Source organism: Myotis daubentonii, chromosome 3, assembly GCF_963259705.1.
Source record: "Myotis daubentonii chromosome 3, mMyoDau2.1, whole genome shotgun sequence".
In the NCBI taxonomy this organism is placed as follows: Eukaryota; Metazoa; Chordata; class Mammalia; order Chiroptera; family Vespertilionidae; genus Myotis; species Myotis daubentonii.
The window spans coordinates 104,880,403-104,899,650 of record NC_081842.1 but is presented as its reverse complement, the minus strand read 5'-3'; the positions used below and the strand labels follow the sequence as shown (position 1 = coordinate 104,899,650).

General features: G+C 46.5%; 1 protein-coding gene across 1 annotated transcript; it reads right to left on the bottom strand.

Moving 5' to 3' along the window:
- Positions 1 to 14,354: 14,354 nt before the first annotated feature.
- Positions 14,355 to 14,884, bottom strand: LOC132229343 (small ribosomal subunit protein eS24-like). The gene has a single exon (XM_059686033.1). It carries the CDS (start codon positions 14,849 to 14,851, stop codon positions 14,459 to 14,461), a length of 393 nt encoding a protein of 130 aa, XP_059542016.1. The 5' UTR covers positions 14,852 to 14,884; the 3' UTR covers positions 14,355 to 14,458.
- Between the last annotated feature and the right edge of the window lie 4,364 nt (positions 14,885 to 19,248).

Genomic DNA, 19,248 nt, shown 5'->3' with positions numbered 1-19,248 from the left:
CTGGGTCTGAGAGGTTGGGCTGAAACTGGAAATTTAATAAGAGTAACTGCAAGGCAGGGTGTGAGTAGAACTTGGAGACCCTGGACAGCAGGAATTAGACAGGCTGGGGACCTGGTGCTTTAAGGGAGGCTTCCTGAGACAAGCAGAAATTCAGTCCTGGGGCAGAGGTAATTGGGGCTGTCAGTCAACTGGTCAAGTGCAAAGATTTATTCAGTTAACAGTGTCACATTTGGAGGCCAAGGATAAAATCAACCCAGGCTTCACGTGTTGGGGTGACAGTAGCCCAGAAAGGGGAATAATATTAATGATAACTCACCCTTACACAGTGCTTACTAGACACCTGACACCCTTTTAAGCACATTACATTTAATCCTCAAAACCCTATGAGGCATGTAGTATTATCCTATTTTATAGATGAAGAAAGTAAGGATCTTGGTCATACAGCTGATACGGGGCCAAACCAGGATTTGGGGCCAGGTGATTTTAATTCCAGTATTTGTGTGCTTAACAACTTGGTTGTCCTGCCAGAAACCCTTTTGATAAATGCCATAATAGTGTTTGGAAAAGGGAGGGTGAAACTTGTGCTCCTGGATAAGTATGAAGGAGATATCAAGAAAAAAGGGACATTGTTTGCGTTGGGTCTTGAAGCAAGAGTAGGAATGTGAAAGCAAAGGAGGGGGGTTAAAGAATGAGAGACAGGGAACAGTATTCATGAAGGCATAGAGCTCTTAAACCTTCTATTTACCCTCGGAGTCTTCTGTTCTCTTTCCTTTTTGTACCACCCCAAATCAGACCCCTGCTCTCCCCCTTTCTGAATTAGCTAGTGACATACAGTTATAGATCTGTCATACAGTTCTCCCAGGACTTTTTATTCTGAAATGTCTACCTTGGTGAGACAGACAATATTTAATCCTTAGTGGAAAAATGAAGAAAACCAGAGGGGAGAGAAAGAGTCCCTACATCCCTAGGCTTGGTCCAGATTCACCAGATGGCCTCACCCATGCAGGGCCCAACACAGAATGTGGGCTACTGAGAACCAGCAAGATTGACATAACCTTGAGGCCTCAAATAATACATTCCTCTCCTTCAGTATCAGTTTTGTCAGATTAAAAGTCCAATGGCAGGCTGTCATCGAGTCTGAGAAAAGAGATGGTGTAATAAAAGGGAGAATCTGACTCCCTGATGGAAAGCAGGTGATTTTAAAAATTTGTGTCTATGGCTGTCTATGCTACAGAAATTCAGAAAAGGGAGACAAGCCTGTGTAGGTATCTTTCTCCCCAGATCTCCTCCTTCCCCTTCATTTTTCTTGGACTTGGTGAGTGGCCTCATCATTGCCCCTGTGTGCCTGGCTAGGACTCAGGGAGCAATTCTCACTTCCCCTCCCACTGGCTCAGCTTAGATCTGTCTCAGCTTCCACAACCTGCTCCTCTGCCATCCTGCTGCTCTGCCTTTCCTGAGGTCAGCATAAATCACGGGACACTGCCGCCTGCCACCCTGTCACCGGCCTTCCTCCTCCAGTACCTCTTTTGCCATCTCTAAAGTACAAACATGAATAACCCTGGCAACTGAGTGGCTGGATGCCCTGGAATGAGTAATGGCATGTAAACCACTTCCCTTATTGTTGTATCCACCATGTGTAAAATAAAGTAAATGCTTACTTACTGTGAGACCCGCCTTGGGTAGGTTAGCCTGGCTCTTTGGCTTGCACAAGACAGAACTTACTTCACACTAGTCCAGAGGGTTCACATGGAAAACAAGGGTAGGCAGTGCTAGCAGGCCCTGACATTGAAGTCAGGAACCACAAAGCCTCCAGGAAGAGGCCAATTGTACTCTCCAATTCTTTCTCATAAAGAGTTTTTATTTGCTTCCTTTCTGCAGACTGGCTCTCATTGCTGCCCATAGCCCAGGGACAATGTAGCCAACCCACACTATGATGAGGAGGCTGTGGCCAGACCAGCTTCAAGCCTACATCTGCGGAGAAAAAATCTGATTGGGCCAGCTTAGGTCAGCTGATCATTCCCAGTCCAATCAGCTAAGTGCAGGCAGGTGGCTCACTCAACTCAATCTGGCTTCTAGGGCTCCTTCCTCACTTGTTGGGCATGGAAAGACCTTTGAGAAGAGGAGTTTGGGGCTGGCCAGATGCTACAGAAGTTGTCTACTGTGTCTTATAAGGAAAGACATAATCTTTGTCCTCTCAGCAGTTAAGCTCCATTGGGAAAATTGAGTGCTGAGTTGGAGTTATTTCAAACCAATGTAAAATCTTTGTTTTGTGGACAGAGCTTGGAGTTTAGGGAAGCATATAGCTTTGAGTTTTTTGGAGAATGGTAATTTCAAATGAGAATATTTGAAGGAGCATAGGTTCCTAACAGGAATGAATGAGGGCAGTAAAGATTGTCGAGCTCTTGTGCTCTGGCCCTTTAGGTGGGTAGAGTGGAAGCATTTATTGGAGGGATTTGAATACCAAATAAATAAGCTTAGACTCGCTTCATTAAGGATCAGGAATTGGGATGGCTGAATGGAAACTGGGTGTGTTCTGGAATCAGATACTCCTTGATTTGAGTCTGTCCCTTCCTGTGTTTTATGGGACTTGGGAAGGTTCCTTAACTGCAGAACCTCAGGGTCCTCAACTAGAAAGTAGGGATAACAGTACTGGCCTATAGTAGGTATCTGTTGTTTTGTCTGTCCAGCATCCATTCCCATTCCTAATAAATGCTTCTCAGTGTCATGGGGGTGGTGAACCAGTCTGCGTGGCTTGGGTAGGATTGATCCCACCTCCCAGCATGGGGATGGACACATATCCCTGGCCAGGGCTACCCATACAGCACCTTCCTCAGGACACTTTACTTTCACCTATTAGAAATTGTTGTAGTTCATATACAGATGTGTGATATCTGGAACGAATGGTGCTCCCTTACATGTGGTACTTTGTATACTACCTAACCTGCCCAGCTGTGCAAAGGTGCTCTGACCTGGGCCAATTACAAGCAGACTACCCTCTTGTCCCAGATCAGGGAAAGGGAAGTTACCCAAGCTAAGCTGATAGGAGGTAGTTCTATCACATAAAATTCTGTCTGACAGTAATGCTAACACAATGGGAAAAACTGCTGAGAGATGGAAAGAAGCATAAACGCATCATGTGAGCTATTTGATCCAGATGTGCCTAAAGCTATGGAGTTATCTCTGGAATTTATCATTTAAATTACCTAATAATTGTTGAGGGAGACAGTCCTTCCTTCGTCCCTCTTACTTGTATACATCATGTTGAGTGTACTAAGAACACAAGGCCCTGACCACTTTTATTGGGCCATTTCTCATAGTTATGTTCATAGCAAACAATCTTGAAGGATGAGGTGATGTCTGCCTACAGGATAAAGAGAAGATTTTCTTACTGCTTGCCCGAAAACTGATGGATTTCCCAAGCTCAGTGTTCCTCAACTGTGATTAAAACCTACTGTGTGCAGAGCATCCATCCAAGTCATACTGTGTCACCTCTGAAGGGCTCAGGGTTAAGGGAACCTAGGTAAATATGCTGGTACTCATGCTGCTTGTTATGCCATAAGTAGATCCAGGAATTTTGTGTTCTCTGCCAGCATTCATGAAATAGTAACAGGCTAACTTACTAGCTTATAAATAAGGTAATATTTATACCAGACCAGGCAATAATCCTCTCTTCATTTTTGTTTCTTAATCCAGAAAGAATTGAGATTCTGCCACTTGCAACAACAACAAAAATTTGTAATAAATTCCCTTCCTCATCAGTTGAAATAATATATAAGAAAACTTCAAATCTGTGTTGGGCTGCCAAGTATGTGTGGTCCTATAATAGGCTGTTTTATTAAACAACTTGAGATTTAATTGACATACAATAAACCACACATATTTAAAGTTACAATTTGGTAAGTTTTGACTTACGTATGCACCAGTGAAACTTTGCCACAACTATGATAATAAACCTAAAGATAGATTATTTTTCCTTTTATTGTTAAGTTCTCATTGAGATCACCCATTCTTCCCCTGATGTCCTTGAGCATCCTTATAACCATTGTTTTGGGGATTTCTCTTGTTCTTTCATTTGGAGCATATTTCTTTGTCTCCCAATTTTGTCTGCCTTTTTGTGTTTAACTCTGCGTATTAGATAGATCTGCTGTGACTTCCAAGTTTGTTATGAGGGCTTTCTGATGTAGGTACCTTGTGGGTCTCAGAGGTGCAGCCTTCTAGATCACCTTATCTAGGTACTCCAGAAATCTTTCTTGTATGGGTTATGTGCCCCTTCCTGTTGTAGTTGAGTCTTTTTTTTTTTCTTTTTAAATATATTTTATTGATTTTTTACAGAGAGGAAGGGAGAGGGATAGAGAGTTAGAAACATTGATGAGAGAGAAACATTGATCAGCTGCCTCCTGCACACCTCCTACTGGGGATGTGCCCACAACCAAGGTACATGCCCTTGACCAGAATTGAACCTGGGACCTTTCCGTCCTCAGGCCGATGCTCTATGCACTGAGCCAAACCGGTTACAGCTGTAGTTGAGTCTTGAATGCTGTGGCCCATTCATGGGTGGAGTTAATCCTCAGGCTGGCTGACTATAAGGACAGACCTTGTTCACTGTGTATGAGTCACTGTTTAGGGGCTGTCCCCTGAGATGGAGTTGTTCCCAGCAAGTTCTAGTACCTGCTGGAGTCCCCTTTGGGTGTGCTGGTTTTGTGGCTAGTTGGGTCAAGCTTTGGTGAGGTTTGAAGCCCACCATTGGTTGTGTTAATTCTGGGCCCACTTCGATGGGATTCCGGTGCAGGTTGGTGTCAGATGTTGTGTAAATGACCTTGGGCTACCTGTCTGGAGCTACCACGTTATTCACTGATTATGGCTGTGTCTACTGGGCTTGGTGTGCATGGGAGGGGCCACCAAGCTGTGTATAAGGTTCGGCTTCCTGCATCCCTGAGATGGGGACAGATCAATAAAAGGTCCAAGGCTCTCTGAGGTAGATGTCCACCTATCAGCTACTTTGTCACCCCCTGAGGTTGCCTGGATTTCCTCCAGAGACTTTTGAAAAAAAGACTGTAGAGTGGGCCCAAGTTGGCTGTGCCCCACTGCCTCTTCCACTCTGTGCAAGCTCAGTCAGGAGGAACAACCAGCTCAGGAGACAGGGCTAGTGGGTCCCATACTTGAGGGCAGTGTGGTCAGACACTCAATGGGCAGAATGTGGCCCCTACTCCAGAGCCATACCACTTAGTCTCTGCTAGCGTTCCCAATTCTAGCTCCCCTGGAGGAGCGCACCACAGATTCAGGTTGGGTGCAACCAGCTGTCCCCACTGTAGGAGCAAGTTGAACAGGGCAGGCCCCTAGGACTTGGAAAAACAGATCAAGATAGTCCTTCATTGGGACAGGCAGGAGGGGAGTGAGTTCTATGTCTCCCTTTAGCTGCATAGTTGTGCCTGCTCGAGTATTGGATCGCGAGGGAAGATGCATTTAGAAGGTCCCCGCTCTGAGTGGTGTTCCCTTCTCCCCACAGATCCGAGCTCAGCAGGATGGGGCCACCAGGACTTGGGGAGATAGAACAGAACAGTCTCCCATTGGGGGTGGTGCTGACTGAGCTTGCAGGTGGGGGGAATACTGGCCCCCATTCCAAAGCCTTGCAGTTTAATGTCTCTCTGAGTGTCTGCCAAAAGTTTCTCCAGAAAAAGAGCAGACCAAAGGTCCCTATTGGGTGCAGCCAAGAGTCCTTTCTGCTGGACTCAAGCTTGGCAGGGTGGTGCCACCAGTATTTGGAGGACTGGGTTAGTGCACTCCCTAGGCTGGTGCTATAAGAATAGGATGGTTCCTGAGGGCAGTGTGGGATATTGACTCAGACGCTGACCCTCCAGATCTCTCTTCAGGGCTACGCCATCCAGGTCTTCTCCTTATGACTCTGTATGCCCTGAGTCGCCTGCCCTCTACCGGAACCCCAATTGACTGCAGAGACCAAGCTCTTGTGCTCTGGCCCTTTAGGAGTGCACCTTGGTTTCTAGCAGACTCCCTCCTCTTCCTGGCAGAAAGGGGCCTCCTGACTTTTACTGCCAGACACTGTGCAGGTGCCACCTCCTGCCCTGGTGCTCTGGGTTCGGCGTACTGGTGAGGGGTAGTATGTGCCTTTTCTACCAGTTTCTATGTAGTTTCTTCTATAAATCCTGGGGTATAATACTCCTATTCAGCTATCTTTCAGTTGGTCATTCAGGTTGATTGCTCTATCATTTAGCTGTATGTTTTGGTACCAGGAGGAGGTGAGTGTAGCTTCCACCTACTCCTCAGCCATCTTGAAAAACCTCCCACAACATTTAAATAACCTAGTGGATCTATGTGGCTTCAGTCAGCCATGGCACCAAAACATTAATGCTCATTTCCCCCAGCATATCCTGTGCTAAAAGCATGATCCAAAAGTCCAGCAAACAATGTTTCCTCTATCAAATAATAATTAAAAGGTTATGTTTCAGGAGCTTGGAAAATATTGTGGCTTTCTTAGGAAATGGCTGTGGAAAGACTTCCCATTGAAGCTTGACTGTAGGTGACATGGAAATGAATATAGCAGCCGTGAAAATGTGCACAAATCCCAGATCCTGGGCCTCAATGAAATATAATGAGCACCTGTTGGACTTTAACATTTTAGAGCCTGGAAAATTGCAATTTGGGGAGTTGTAAGCAGTTTATGCTTCCTAGGGCAGAGCTTACAATTTGTCTTTGGGGACTACATCAATGAGTCATTTGGTGCAGGAACAGAAACAGACATTGGCTGATTTTAGCAAAAGGGGCTGTATTGGTAGAATCGGGAGTAGCTCAGAGAACTGGATAAAAATGGATGATGGATAGTCTTTGATAGAACTAGGAATTAGTTGGCAAGAGCTACCAGACAGCCTCTTTGGGTAAATGATTCATTTTCAACCTCAAAGTCACTCAGCTCAAGGTCTGAATTCTAGGGAAGAATGTTTGGATTCCAGGGAAAGACCTATTTCTAACAGGTCCCCCACTCAGGCCTGGAGGAAGTGCCCTCTGATTGGCAATTCCACCATGGTTGCTGGCCATGGGGCTGGATGGTCAAAATCAAATTCTGATGCTGATTCCAGGAGGTAGGGGTACAATGCCAAGTAGTCCTTCCTTTTGTCCCAGGAAGGACTACTTCCCTTGACCTATCTACTGTTGAGAGGACAGGATTTAACCAAACCTGGGTCAAATTCCAAGGAAGAGCATTTGATCATCTAAGATTGCGTCAGATGTCCCCTTTTGGTCCAGGGTCATTGCTGCAATCAGCTTGTTAACTAAAGAGGCAACCATGTAACCTTGTTTTGGACCATAAGATTGTAGAAGATGTTGTTTGGTGGCCTGTCCAGCTCTCCATTACTGGGACAACATGCCTATGCCCCAGGTGCTTTCAACCAAAAGAGCCTCCTTTGGAAATGACTAGGAGATGATGCCACACATCCTAAGCAGCCTGCAGCCAATGATGGACTGATATGGGGATTCCAAAGCCAGAACCTCTTGCCTCAATATGGGATGACTCTATGGTAGGATCAGGCTGAGCCCTTATCGTTGCCTAACTTCTTTCCTCTGCTGTACACGGCTTTCTTTACTTCCTTAAATTTTTACTGAAAACACCCCCTCAGTAAGTCACTGCCACAAGAATCCCCATTTGAAACTGTAGAGAACTGAACCTCAGTCAGCCATAAGCAGAAGCCGGTGGGAGTGCCTTTCTGGGACAGCATTTGCCTTGAACATCGATTGCTGTGATTTCTGAAGCTAGAGCTATCTTGTGGCTAAGAGGCAATAGACGTAAAGAAGTGATCAGGAGAGTCCCAGAGCCAGTGCCAGCAGCTCCTACCTCCAGGGTTTTATATCTGAGAAAAAGAAATCCTATTTGCTTAAGTCACTTTAGGTCAGTGTTTCTATTATTTGTAACTGAACATACTGCCATCTGGTTTCATTGTTGTAAGAATGTAATAAGAAAATAAACTAGCATATAGCAAACACAAAAAAATGGTAATTCGCCCTGGCTGGTGTGCTCAGTGGTTAGAGTGTCGGCCCACCCTCTGAAGGGTGATGAGTTCGATTCCCGGCCAAGGGCATATACCTGGATTGCAAGTTAGATCTCCAGTCCCAGTCGGGGCATGTGCTGGAGGCAACTAATCAATGTGTCTCTCTCACATCAATGTTTCTTTCTCTAAAAATTAATGGAAGAAATATGCTTGGATAAGGATTAACAAAAATAAATAAATTTTAAAAATGGTAATTTTATTTCCCCTTATCTCTTCCCAAATTAATATTTCTGGTTGGAGTTTATGGGGCCCAAGTGAAATTACACAATACCTTTGCATCCTTTCTGAGCTGCTTATAATCTTGAACCAATGTCCTGAATAAGAGGGGGATAACAAAGATGGGACAGAGCAGTGGGTTTTGTCTTTCCCTTTTTATATTTCAGCGGTAGATGACCTTGTGTGTTGGGAGTGTTGACCCATCTCACTGCTTTTATATCTCCTAAAAATTCAAGGAAAAATACCTTTGCATTTTATAAAAATGTGTTATTATTTTGGACTTATACCAGCTAACCCTTCTCATTTATAGCAATGACATTTGCACTAAAGTAGAAGAATATGGTTGAGTGGCTTGGGTGTCAGGAGCAGCAGGGCCTTTGTTTAGATTATGATCTCATGTATGTATCACAGTATCTCTTTGTCCTTTGGGCCACCATTCTTGCTCTGTGTGTATTCAATTTATTATTTATGGAAATAAATCTTGTCCTTGGATTAATGATCTGCTGGTGACAGGGACATATTTGACATGCACTAAATGCCTCAGGTTTACATGCTGTTGAGTAGTACAGTTCAACCTGATTTAGCACATGTTTGCTCAATTTATTTTGATTGATGAGAGAGAGAGAGAGAGGAAGAGAGAGAAACATCAATGTGAGAGAGATGTTTGCCTCCCCCCCGCCCCCGACACACACATAAGCCCCAATCAGGGATCAAACCCAGAACCTGGGTACATGCACTAACCAGGAATCAAACCTGCTACCTTTGGGTGTACAGGACAATGTGTCAACCAACTGAGCCACACCAGTCAGGGCCATTGGTTTATTCTTATATGTTCCCTGACTGGGTATAGAACCCACAACCTTGGCATACAGGGACGATGCTCTAACCAACTGAGCTACCAAGCCAGGGCTAGCAAATGTGTATTGAACGCCCACTGTGTGCTAGGCACAGTGAGGCCTGAAATGATGAATCAGTCATGGCCTGTCTTTTGGGACAAGGTATGTGGAGTAGCCGACACAACCACAGGCCACTTGGATACAGAATTGGTGCTAAAATATAGATGCTAGTACTGTGGTCAGTAAACTGCGGCTCGCGAGCCACATGCTGCTCTTTGGCCCCTTGAGTGTGGCTCTTCCACAAAATACCACATGCAGGTGCGCACGTACAGTGCGATTGAAACTTCATGGCCCATGCGCAGAAGTCGGTTTTCGGCCTGGGCGACTCTATTTTGAAGAAGTGGCCTTAGAAGAAGTGGGGGGTGTCGGTCGGTTGGTCGGGCAATGGGAGACGCAGCGTGGGGGAGGTACATTGTTTTGAGGTACGTTCGCTGAGGTCGACCCCTTCCAACTCTCCCATCCACACTCATCTATCTGAAACAAGTATACAAGACGCGTGTGGATGGGAGAGTTGGAAGGAGTAGACCTCAGTGAACATACCTCAATCAGATTGAGGACATTTTTAGCAAAGGTCAGCTTAGGAGTACCCTAATTAAGTTAATAACAGTGTACCTACCTATATAGTTTAAGTTTAAAAAATTTGGCTCTCAAAAGAAATTTCAATTGTTGTACTGTTGATATTTGGCTCTGTTGACTAATGAGTTTGCCGACCACTGTGCTAATAGGTTCTATGAGACTCTGAAGGAGGGGAAGAGGGATTCATTTCACTTTGGGAGTTGAATGAACTCTAGATGTCAGTGAGAAAAGCAAATGATCTCTGTGTGCTTGTTATTTTCTGTCACCTAATTATGTCTTATGATTCTTAAGACATAAAATCCTTTTGCATAGTCTAACTTAAAGTGAATCCTTACAGCACACCATGGGTGGATTTGCCATGTAAATTTATACATCTATACTAATAAAAGGGTAATATGCTAATTAGACCAGGAGACCTTCCGGGAGACCTTCTGGACATCCTTCCAGACAAAGCCATGGTGGTGGGGCTGAGGCAGAGTTGGTTAGAAGTGATCAGTCTGGTGGGGGCAGGGGGAGGGAAGCACGGCAGTTGAGGGTGAGCAGGCCGGCGGGGGAGGGGGGCAGTTGGGGGCGAGTAGGCTGGTGGTGGGGTAGTTGGGGGCAAGCCAGCCAGCTGGGGAGAGCAGTTGGGGCAGAGCAGGCAGGTGGGGGGGGGCAGTTGGGGATGAGCAGGCTTGCAGGGGGTCAGTTGGGGATGAGCAGGCCGGCATGGGGGACAGTTGGGGACGAGCAGGCCAGCAAGCGGGGGGGCAGTTGGAGGAGAGCAGGCCGGCAGACGGGGGCAGTTGGGGGATGAGCAGGCTGGCAGGGGAGGCAGTGGGGGACGAGCAGGCCAGCAGGGGGGGCAGTTGGGGACAAGTTGGCCAGTGGGGGAGTGCAGTTAGGGGCAAGCAGGCAGGCAGGGGGGTGCAGTTGGGGACGAGCAGGCCAGCGGGGGTGGGGGCAGTTGGAGGAGAGCAGACCGGCAGATGGGGGCAGTTGGGGATGAGCAGGCGGGCAGGAGGCCAGTTGGGGATGAGCAGGCTGGCAGGGGGGGCAGTTGGGGGACGAGCAGACCAGCAGGGGGGGGCAGTTGGGGATGAGCAGGCCAGCGGGGGTGGGGGCAGTTGGGTGAGAGCAGGCCGGCAGGAGGCCAGTTGGGGATGAGCAGGCTGGCAGGGGAGGCAGTTGGGGACGAGCAGGCCGGCAGGGGGGCAGTTGGGGGACGAGCAGGCCAGCGGGGGCAGGGGCAGTTGGGTGAGAGCAGGCTGGCAGATGGAGGCAGTTGGGAATGAGCAGGCAGGCAGGGCGGGGGGGCAGTTGGGGACGAGCAGGCCAGCAGGGCGGGCAGTTGGGAATGAGCAGGCAGGCACGGGGGGCAGTTGGGGACAAGCAGGCCAGCAGGGGGGGGGGGGCAGCAGTTGGGGACAAGCAGGCCAGCAGGGGCGGGGGCAGTTGGGTGAGAGCAGGCCGGCAGATGGAGGCAGTTGGGGATGAGCAGGCTGGCAGAGGAGGGCAGTTGGCAACGAGCAGGCTGGTGGGGGGGCAGTTGGGGGCAAGCAGGCTGGCAGAGGGGGCAGTTGGGGATGAGCAGGCCAGCAGGGGGGGCAGTGGGGATGAGCAGGCCGGCATGGGGGGGCAGTTGGGGAAGAGTAGGCTGGTAGATGGGGGCAGTGGGGATGAGCAGGCCGGCATGGGGGGGCAGTTGGGGAAGAGTAGGCTGGTAGATGGGGGCAGTGGGGTGAGCAGGCAGGCAGAAGCGATAGTTGGGGGCAATCAGGCTGGCAAAGGGGGGCAGTTGGCAACGAGCAGGCTGGTGGGGGGGCAGTGGGGGCGAGCAGGCTGGCAGGGGTCCTGTTGGGGATGAGCAGGCCGGCATGGGGGGCCGTGGGGGATGAGCAGTCCGGCAGGGGGGGCAGTTGGGAATGAGCAGGCCGGCAGTTGGGGGCAATCAGGCTGGCAGGGAAGACAGTTAGGTGTGATCAGGCCAGAATGGAGGGCGATCAGGCCAGCAGAAATAGTAGTTAGGGGCATTCAGGCAGGCAGGTGAGCAGTTAGGAGCCAGTGGTTCTGGATTGCGAGAGGGATTTACGACTGTGGGATTGGACCTAAACTGGCAGTCGGACATCCCTCAACGGGTCCCAGATTGGAGAGGGTGCAGGTCAAGCTGAGAAACAACCGCCCCCCCCCCCCACATGAATTTCATGCACTGGGCCACTAGTCTATATACACTGAGTGGCCAGATTATTATGACCACCTGACGTTTGTAGGCAAATTAGCTATAATTTCACGCTGAAGTTGCTAGAGGGCCAGACCATTATAAATAGGGAAGCAGGTTGTTTACCACAACAGAAGAAGTGATTTTTTTTCTGAAAATATGGGTAAACAATGCAATTTAACAGCCTTTGAACGTGGGATGATTGTTGGCACTCGGAGCCATGGAGCAAGTATCAGCAAAATAGCCAAAAGCCTGTTCAAACACCTTTGCTGTCTGTAGTTACCAAGATAAAACGTCTCCAATTCGCACAGGAACACAAGGATTGGACAGTTGAGCATTGGAAAAAAGTCATGTGGTCTGATGAATCACGTTTCCAGTTGCATCATGCAGATGGCGGAGTGAGAATTTGGCGGAAACAGCATGAAAACATGCACCCCACATGCATGAGAACAACCCTTCAAGCTGGTGGGGGCAGTGTTATGGTTTGGGGAGTGCTTTCCTGGCATGATTTGGGCCCTTTAATTCGTTTGGAACAACGTCTGAATAGCACAACATGCCTAAGTATCGTTGCTGATCAAGTTCATCCTATCATGTTGATGGCATATCCCAATGGAGATGGCTTCTTCCAACAAGACAATGCACCATGCCACGATGCTCATATTGTGGAGGAGTGGTTTCAAGAACATGAGGGAGACTTTACCTTGCTTAGGTGGCCCCCACAATCACCAGATCTCAATCCAATTGAACATTTGTGGGACAAAGTTAAAAGAGCCATCAGGCAGCTGGTTCCACAACCATCAGATCTCACAGAACTGGACAGTGCTATTCATCAGGCATGGTGTCAGATTCCTCACATCACCTTTCAACATCTCGTGGAGTCAATGCCAAGAATCGCCGCAGTATTGACGGCAAAAGGTGGCCCAACGAATTACTGATGGGGTGGTCTTAATACTCTGGCCACTCACTTTATATAAAAGCCTAAGCAACCATTAGGACGGAACAACCAGAATGGCCGGTCTCTATGATGCTCACTGACCACCAAGGGGCAGATGCTCAATGCAGGAGCTTCAACCAGCCCACAGGCCCCGATCACCAATGGGGCCTGCCGGCCAACGTTCTGGTCCCTCCTGATCGCCAGATCAGGGCCTGCAGCCAACCTCCCAGTCCCTCCCCCATGGGCTGTGACGGAACCAGGAGTGGGTGGCAGCGGACATGGCCCCTTTCCCAGGGGTGCTGAGGGCTGCCTCCCTCCTTGGGGCTGGCAGTCAACCTCCTGGGTCCTTCCCTACATCCCTCCCCTGGCCGGCAGGTCCCGATGACCTGATTTGGAGCCTGCCAACAAACCTCCCAGCTCCTCCCTCTGAGCAGGCTCCGGGCTGGGACAGAGAACCAGGGGTGGGCGGCGGTGGACGTGGGCAGCGAGGGAAGGAGGAGGCGGGAGGCGGGGAACATGATCGGCCCTGATCACCAGCCAGGCCTAGGGACCCCACCTGTGCACGAATTTCATGCACAGGGACTCTAATAAAGAGATAAAATGAGGCTTAGCACAGTTTAAAACACTCATGTGGCTTTATATGATGAAGAACCCAGGTACTGTAGCTCCAGATTTAGTACTTTCTCTGTAGACCAATGGCTTTTACATTCTACAGAAATGGTTCTCAAACTAGGCTGCACATTAGAATCTCCTGGGCAGTTTAATAAATCCCCATGCCCAGGTTGTACTCCAGACCAATTAAATCAGACTCTAGAAGTAGAGTATGTGTTTTTAAAAATTTATCTTTTATTTACTTATTTATTTATAAATTGTGGTGGAATACACATAACATAAAATTTACCATCTTAACTATTAAGAAAATATGCATTGATTTTTAGAGAGAGAGGAAGGGTGCAGGAGAGAGAGAAACATCAATGTGAGAGCATAACATCAGTGGCTGACTCCTCACAGCCCCTGCCAGGGATGAGCTCACAACCCAGGCATTTGCCCTAACTGGGAATCAAACCAGCAACCTTTGGTGCCTTGGATGAAGCTCAACCACTGAGCAACACCAGTCAGGGCAATCTTAACCTTTTTAATAGTAAAGTTCAGGGCATAAAGTACATTCACAGTGCTGTGCTACCATCACCACTGTCCACCCATAGAACTCTTTTCATCCTGTGACACTGAAACTCCATAAATATTAAACAATTATTCCCTATTACCCCCTTCCCTCAGCCCCTGCCAACCACCACTCTGCTTTCTGCCTCTATGAATTTGACTACTTGAGGTACCTCATATAGGTGGGATTATACAGTATTTCTCTTTTTGTGACTGGTTTACTTCACTTAGTTATAATGTCCTGAAGGTTCATCCATGTTGTATCATCGGTCAGAATTTACTTCCTTTTTAAAACCAAATAATATTCCCTTTTATTTTTTTTAAGTTTATAGTTTATTAATCCTGTCATGAAAAATCTGCACAACCATCACAGATAAAGTCACTGAAGAATCTTTACTCCTTCTGTAGTTCAATCTCCAGCTCACTTTTTGCCAGCACCAACATTGGCCTTTGCAATCCCCCTGACTTTCTTCATTCTGTTCTTGTGTTCCTTTCTCTGTTTTCTTGAGGTCTTCTTCTTCTCATGTAGGCCATGTCTTGCAAGGCTGTGTTTGGGTTCATTTTTCTTTGCGTAATCCAAGGAATCATAAATCATGCCAAAGCCAGTGGTCTTGCCACCACCAAAGTGGGTTCTGAATCCAAACACAAAGATGACATCAGGTATGGCCTTATACATTTTGGCTAGTTTTTCCTGGATTTCTGTCTTGGGTACTGTTGCCTTCCCAGGGTGAAGGACATCAATGACCATTTGCTTCCGCTGAAGTAGTCTGTTGGTCATGAACTTCCTGGTCCGGATAGTTACCGTGTCATTCATGATGAAGGTTGGTCTTCAAGCAGCCAGGGAGGAAAAGAGCTTCCCTTTTATTTTTATACCACATTTTGTTTTTCCTTTCATTGTCAATGGACACTTGGGTGTTACTTCAACCTTTTGGCAATTATGAATAATGCTGCTATGAACATGGGTGACCCTGCTTTTAATACTTTTCAGTATATATTCAGAAATGGAATTGCTGGATCCTATGGTAATTATATTTTTACGTTTTTGGGGAACCACCATAGGGTTTTCCATAGTGATTTCAGCATTTTATATCCCCACCAATGGTGCATCAGTGTTGTTTTTTTTCTTCCAAAACTCCCTAGTGATCTGAGTGGACAGCCAAGGTTGAGAACTCCTGCAACAGACTGACCTCAAGGACAAGAGTGTTTTCTTCCCCTCTGTGTGTACAATCTCTGCAACACGATAGGCAAGCTGTATCATGGCTCTAATGTTGAGTAGAATCCTCTGTGCTGTGTTCATTTATTTCTATGTAATTTCTGCGAATCTGTAGCTAATCCAGCTTTCCCTACAAGGCAGGTGCAATGAGGGACCTCTGAAGTTTTCTTAAATTTTGAACATGTATTTTTCCCCTAGTCACAGTTATTCTTTGGTTTTGCAGGCACCACAGATACACTAGAAAGAGTTGCTTCTTCCAAACCAAATGTAAGATGAGAAATAAAATAAGGGAAAGGCAGACTGCCAGGTTTTGTTTGATCAATAACACATGGACCCACTGCTTTCCATGACTGACTGAATGCCGTCTAGATGTGACTTCTTAATTAAACTTCTTCACCTGCCTCTCCCCCTAATGCTTTTTGAAAACCAGGAAGGAGCTTTCTTTACTTAAAACAAACTGTGTTTTCCTTGTTGGAAATAGACAGCAATCTCCTCAAGCTAAGAGAAAATTTGGGGACTTGATCCATAATCATCTTAATCTAAGGGACACTCCCCCCCCCCCACACACACATATTATTAAGGACAAGAGTCTCTGAATGTGTGTAGAAGGGAGGGCAACAGAGGGGAGAACACAGGGTGGAGAGGAGAGACCAAGAGTCACTGCATTTGGTGTCTCTGTTTTCTCTTTGAGTTGTCAGGAATGATTTATTTAACTGTCTTGATTTAGAAGACTTTTAGAGTCTTTTTTATTACTGACTGTTCCTAGGCCTCTTATATTTCCATCAAGCTATTGACATTCTGTCAGAATCAATAGCAGGCAAAGGTCTCTTTCTTGGATATGAGCATAGTATATTCTCCCTGGGATCATAGATGAAGAATTATAGCTGTTTAGAACCAAGAGGGAGACTTTGAGAGATGATCCTCCAGCCCAACTTTATTTTAGCTTATAGACTCCATTGCTGGTTAGTGGCAGAGCTGAGACAAGGACCCAGATCTTCTTTGAGTAAATCCATTATTTTTTGCTGTATTCTATGCTTACATTCACTCATTTTTTTTAAATTGCAGTCTTTCTTTTTCTTGAAAAAAAATATTTTATTGATTTTTTTATAGAGAGGAAGGGAGAGGGCTAGAGAGTCAGAAACACCGATGAGAGAGAAACATCGATTAGCTGCCTCCTGCACACCCCCTACTGGGGATGTGCCCACAACCAAGGTACATGCCCTTTACCGGAATTGAACCCAGGACCCTTCAGTCCCCAAGCCGATGCTCTATCCACTGAGCCAAACCGATCAGGGCACATTCACTCATTTTTTCATTCACTATTTTTTGAGTATTTTAGATGCAGTGCTTGGCCTTGGGGAAAGAGAAACACAAACATGTTTTCTGTGTTAGGTATCTCCTCCAGTAGAGATGATAAGAATATTATCTTCTTATGATCTCCAGTGGAGGAGACACCTAATTACTCATGCAGTAGCACAAAGGGAGGAATCCAATCTCTTTGGTGGGGGAAATAAGGGAGAAATTTCTGGAGGAAATGATGTCTAAACTAAAAACTGACGAGCAAGTAAAAGTTTACTAGGGGAAAGGTGGAGGGGGTCTCAGGAAAAGCAGAGTACATGCAAAGGCCTCAGACAGAAGAGAATGGTGCAATTGAACTGAAGGAAATTCAGAGCGGAATCGGTAAGGCTCACTCTCAGTGCCATGTGGAGAAGGGGCTGGAGTTGGACAAGAATGGGGAAGAGAAACCAATGAGGGTGGTGGTGGTTTGGACCAACTTTGTTGCAGAGAAGTGAACAGGTTTCAGAGGCATGCCTGTGATGGAAGGACCATGGGAGGTGGTGAGCTCAAGGGGTGCCATATCTTGGGGAATGGACCATGGGCAGAGGATGAGGTCTAAGTGTAAAGATGGAGGTGATGGTTATATTGCTCCTGAAGTGCCTTTTGGATTCACAGATATCTCAAGTTGACATTCTAAGTAGATACTTATCATGGGCTGAAATGCATTCTCCCCAACTTCATATATTGAAGTAGTAACCCCTAGTACCTCAGAACGTGACTGCATTTGGAGATAGGGCCTTTAAAGATATGATTAAGTTAAATGAGGCTATTATGGTGGGCCCTAATCTACTCTGACTGGTGTCTTTATAAGAAGAGGAAATTTGGACATACAAAGAGAAGCCAGGAATGTGCACACACAGAAGAAAGACCATGTGAGAATGCAGTGAAAAGTTTGGCTCTCTGTAAGTCAAAGAGAGAGGCACCAAACCTGCTGACACCTTGATCTTGGACTTCCCTCCTCTAGAACTTTGAGACAATAAATTTTATTTCTTTTTTTAAAAATACTCACCCAAAGATGTGCTTTTATTGGCTTTAGAGAAAGGGGGAAGGAGGGAAAGAGCGAAACAGATCTGTTGCCTCCCATACAAACCCCAACCCGTTATCAAAACTGCAACCTAGGTATGTACCCTGCTCAGGAATTAAACCCACAGCCTTTTGGACGATGTTCCAACCAACTGAGCCACCCTGCCAAGGCATAAATTTGCTTTTTATAAGCCACTCAGTCTGTAGTATTTTGGCAGCTCTAGCAAACTAACACAATGCCTCAAACAAGTTAATAATTAATCTCCTTTTCAGCTAATTATCTCTAAGTGGAGATATCCATAGGCAGTTGGCTATAGGCTTGCACAGGAGAGGGCCTAAAGTTAGCCCTTTGACATCATCCTCCCTCTGACATAACTGAAGCCATGAGAGGATGGGCACCAACAGTGCATGGGTGGAGAAGTGAGGAGGGCCCAGGCCTGAATGCTGGGGAAGGCCATCATTTCAGGACCAGTCAAGAGGAAGGGGAAACCCAGATCTCTGTGCCCAGAGAGCCCAGGGAATGGAGTGAGCAAGGGTGTGAGGCTGAGAGGCCTGGAGAGGAGACATGCCATGTAACACTGTCATATGACAAAAGGTTACTTGTGTTCTTTGATGTTTAGGCCTCTCTGGTCATTTCTCTTAAGTTTACTTGTTTTGAAGACTTTCTTGAACTCAGATACTCATCACTATAGTAATTTACAAACATCACTTTTTCAAAGGCAATGACACTTGTCCACAAATTAGAACTGACAAACTGCAGGAGGCAGTGTGACCACTAGGGGTCAGGCGATGTTCTGAGAAAGGAGACCCTGGTGGTGGATAGAAAGGAGAGGGGAGGACAGCACCTAGCCAACTTGCATTTCATTTCAGAGAGAGAAAGATGTAACCATTCCTGCAGGGACCTGAAATGTAGGCATTCTGAGCTTTAGCAATAAGAGGTGGGTTTTTTTTTTTTAATTTGTTTTGTTTTAATTCTCTGAAGAGGACCATAGATTGTATGTCTATTTTTGCTTGCAGTTTCTCTTCTTGGCAGATTTTCAAACGTCATTTAATTCTCCCTTATTAGCCCTGTGTGGCCATTTCTAGTGGATTTAGGGTGCAGAAAACTGCAACGTTACTTTCATTTCTCACATCATTTTTATTCAGGTGAATTCTGGATAAAATGAAAAAGGATCAAAGAAGAGGTGGGCTGGGGGTGGACGGAGGGCAGGGTTATTCCGATCCCTGCTTCCTACAGCCTCAGTGAGGAAGAGGGACGAGGATGATGTCTTACCCAGATCAAGAGCTCCCAGACTTTTAAGTCCCAGGAGACAATCCCACTCTCTTCCCATGGGATATTGTCCTTTTAGATTCTTGTGCCCACGGCACACATTGCTGCCCAGTCTCTCTTTTATGGTAAGTTGTGATTGGCCTGAGAATGATTCTCATCCAGTGCTTTAGAGGTGGTCACTACCAATGTGGCTCTCTTCAGGTTTGGAAGTGCCTAGGTGTCAAAAAATAGTTTATGTTGAACTTAACATTCATCTCTCCTGCCTCTGTGGTGGTGGCCATTATTTGCAATTTAGATGTCTCTGGAAATTTCTTGAGAGTCTTTATTAAGATGTGGTGGAGGTATTTTTTTGCACAATGGCCAAACA

Coding starts and splice junctions, on each gene's coding strand:
- LOC132229343 (XM_059686033.1), bottom strand. CDS start 14,851: ATGAATGACACGGTAACTATCCGGACCAGGAAGTTCATGACCAACAGA.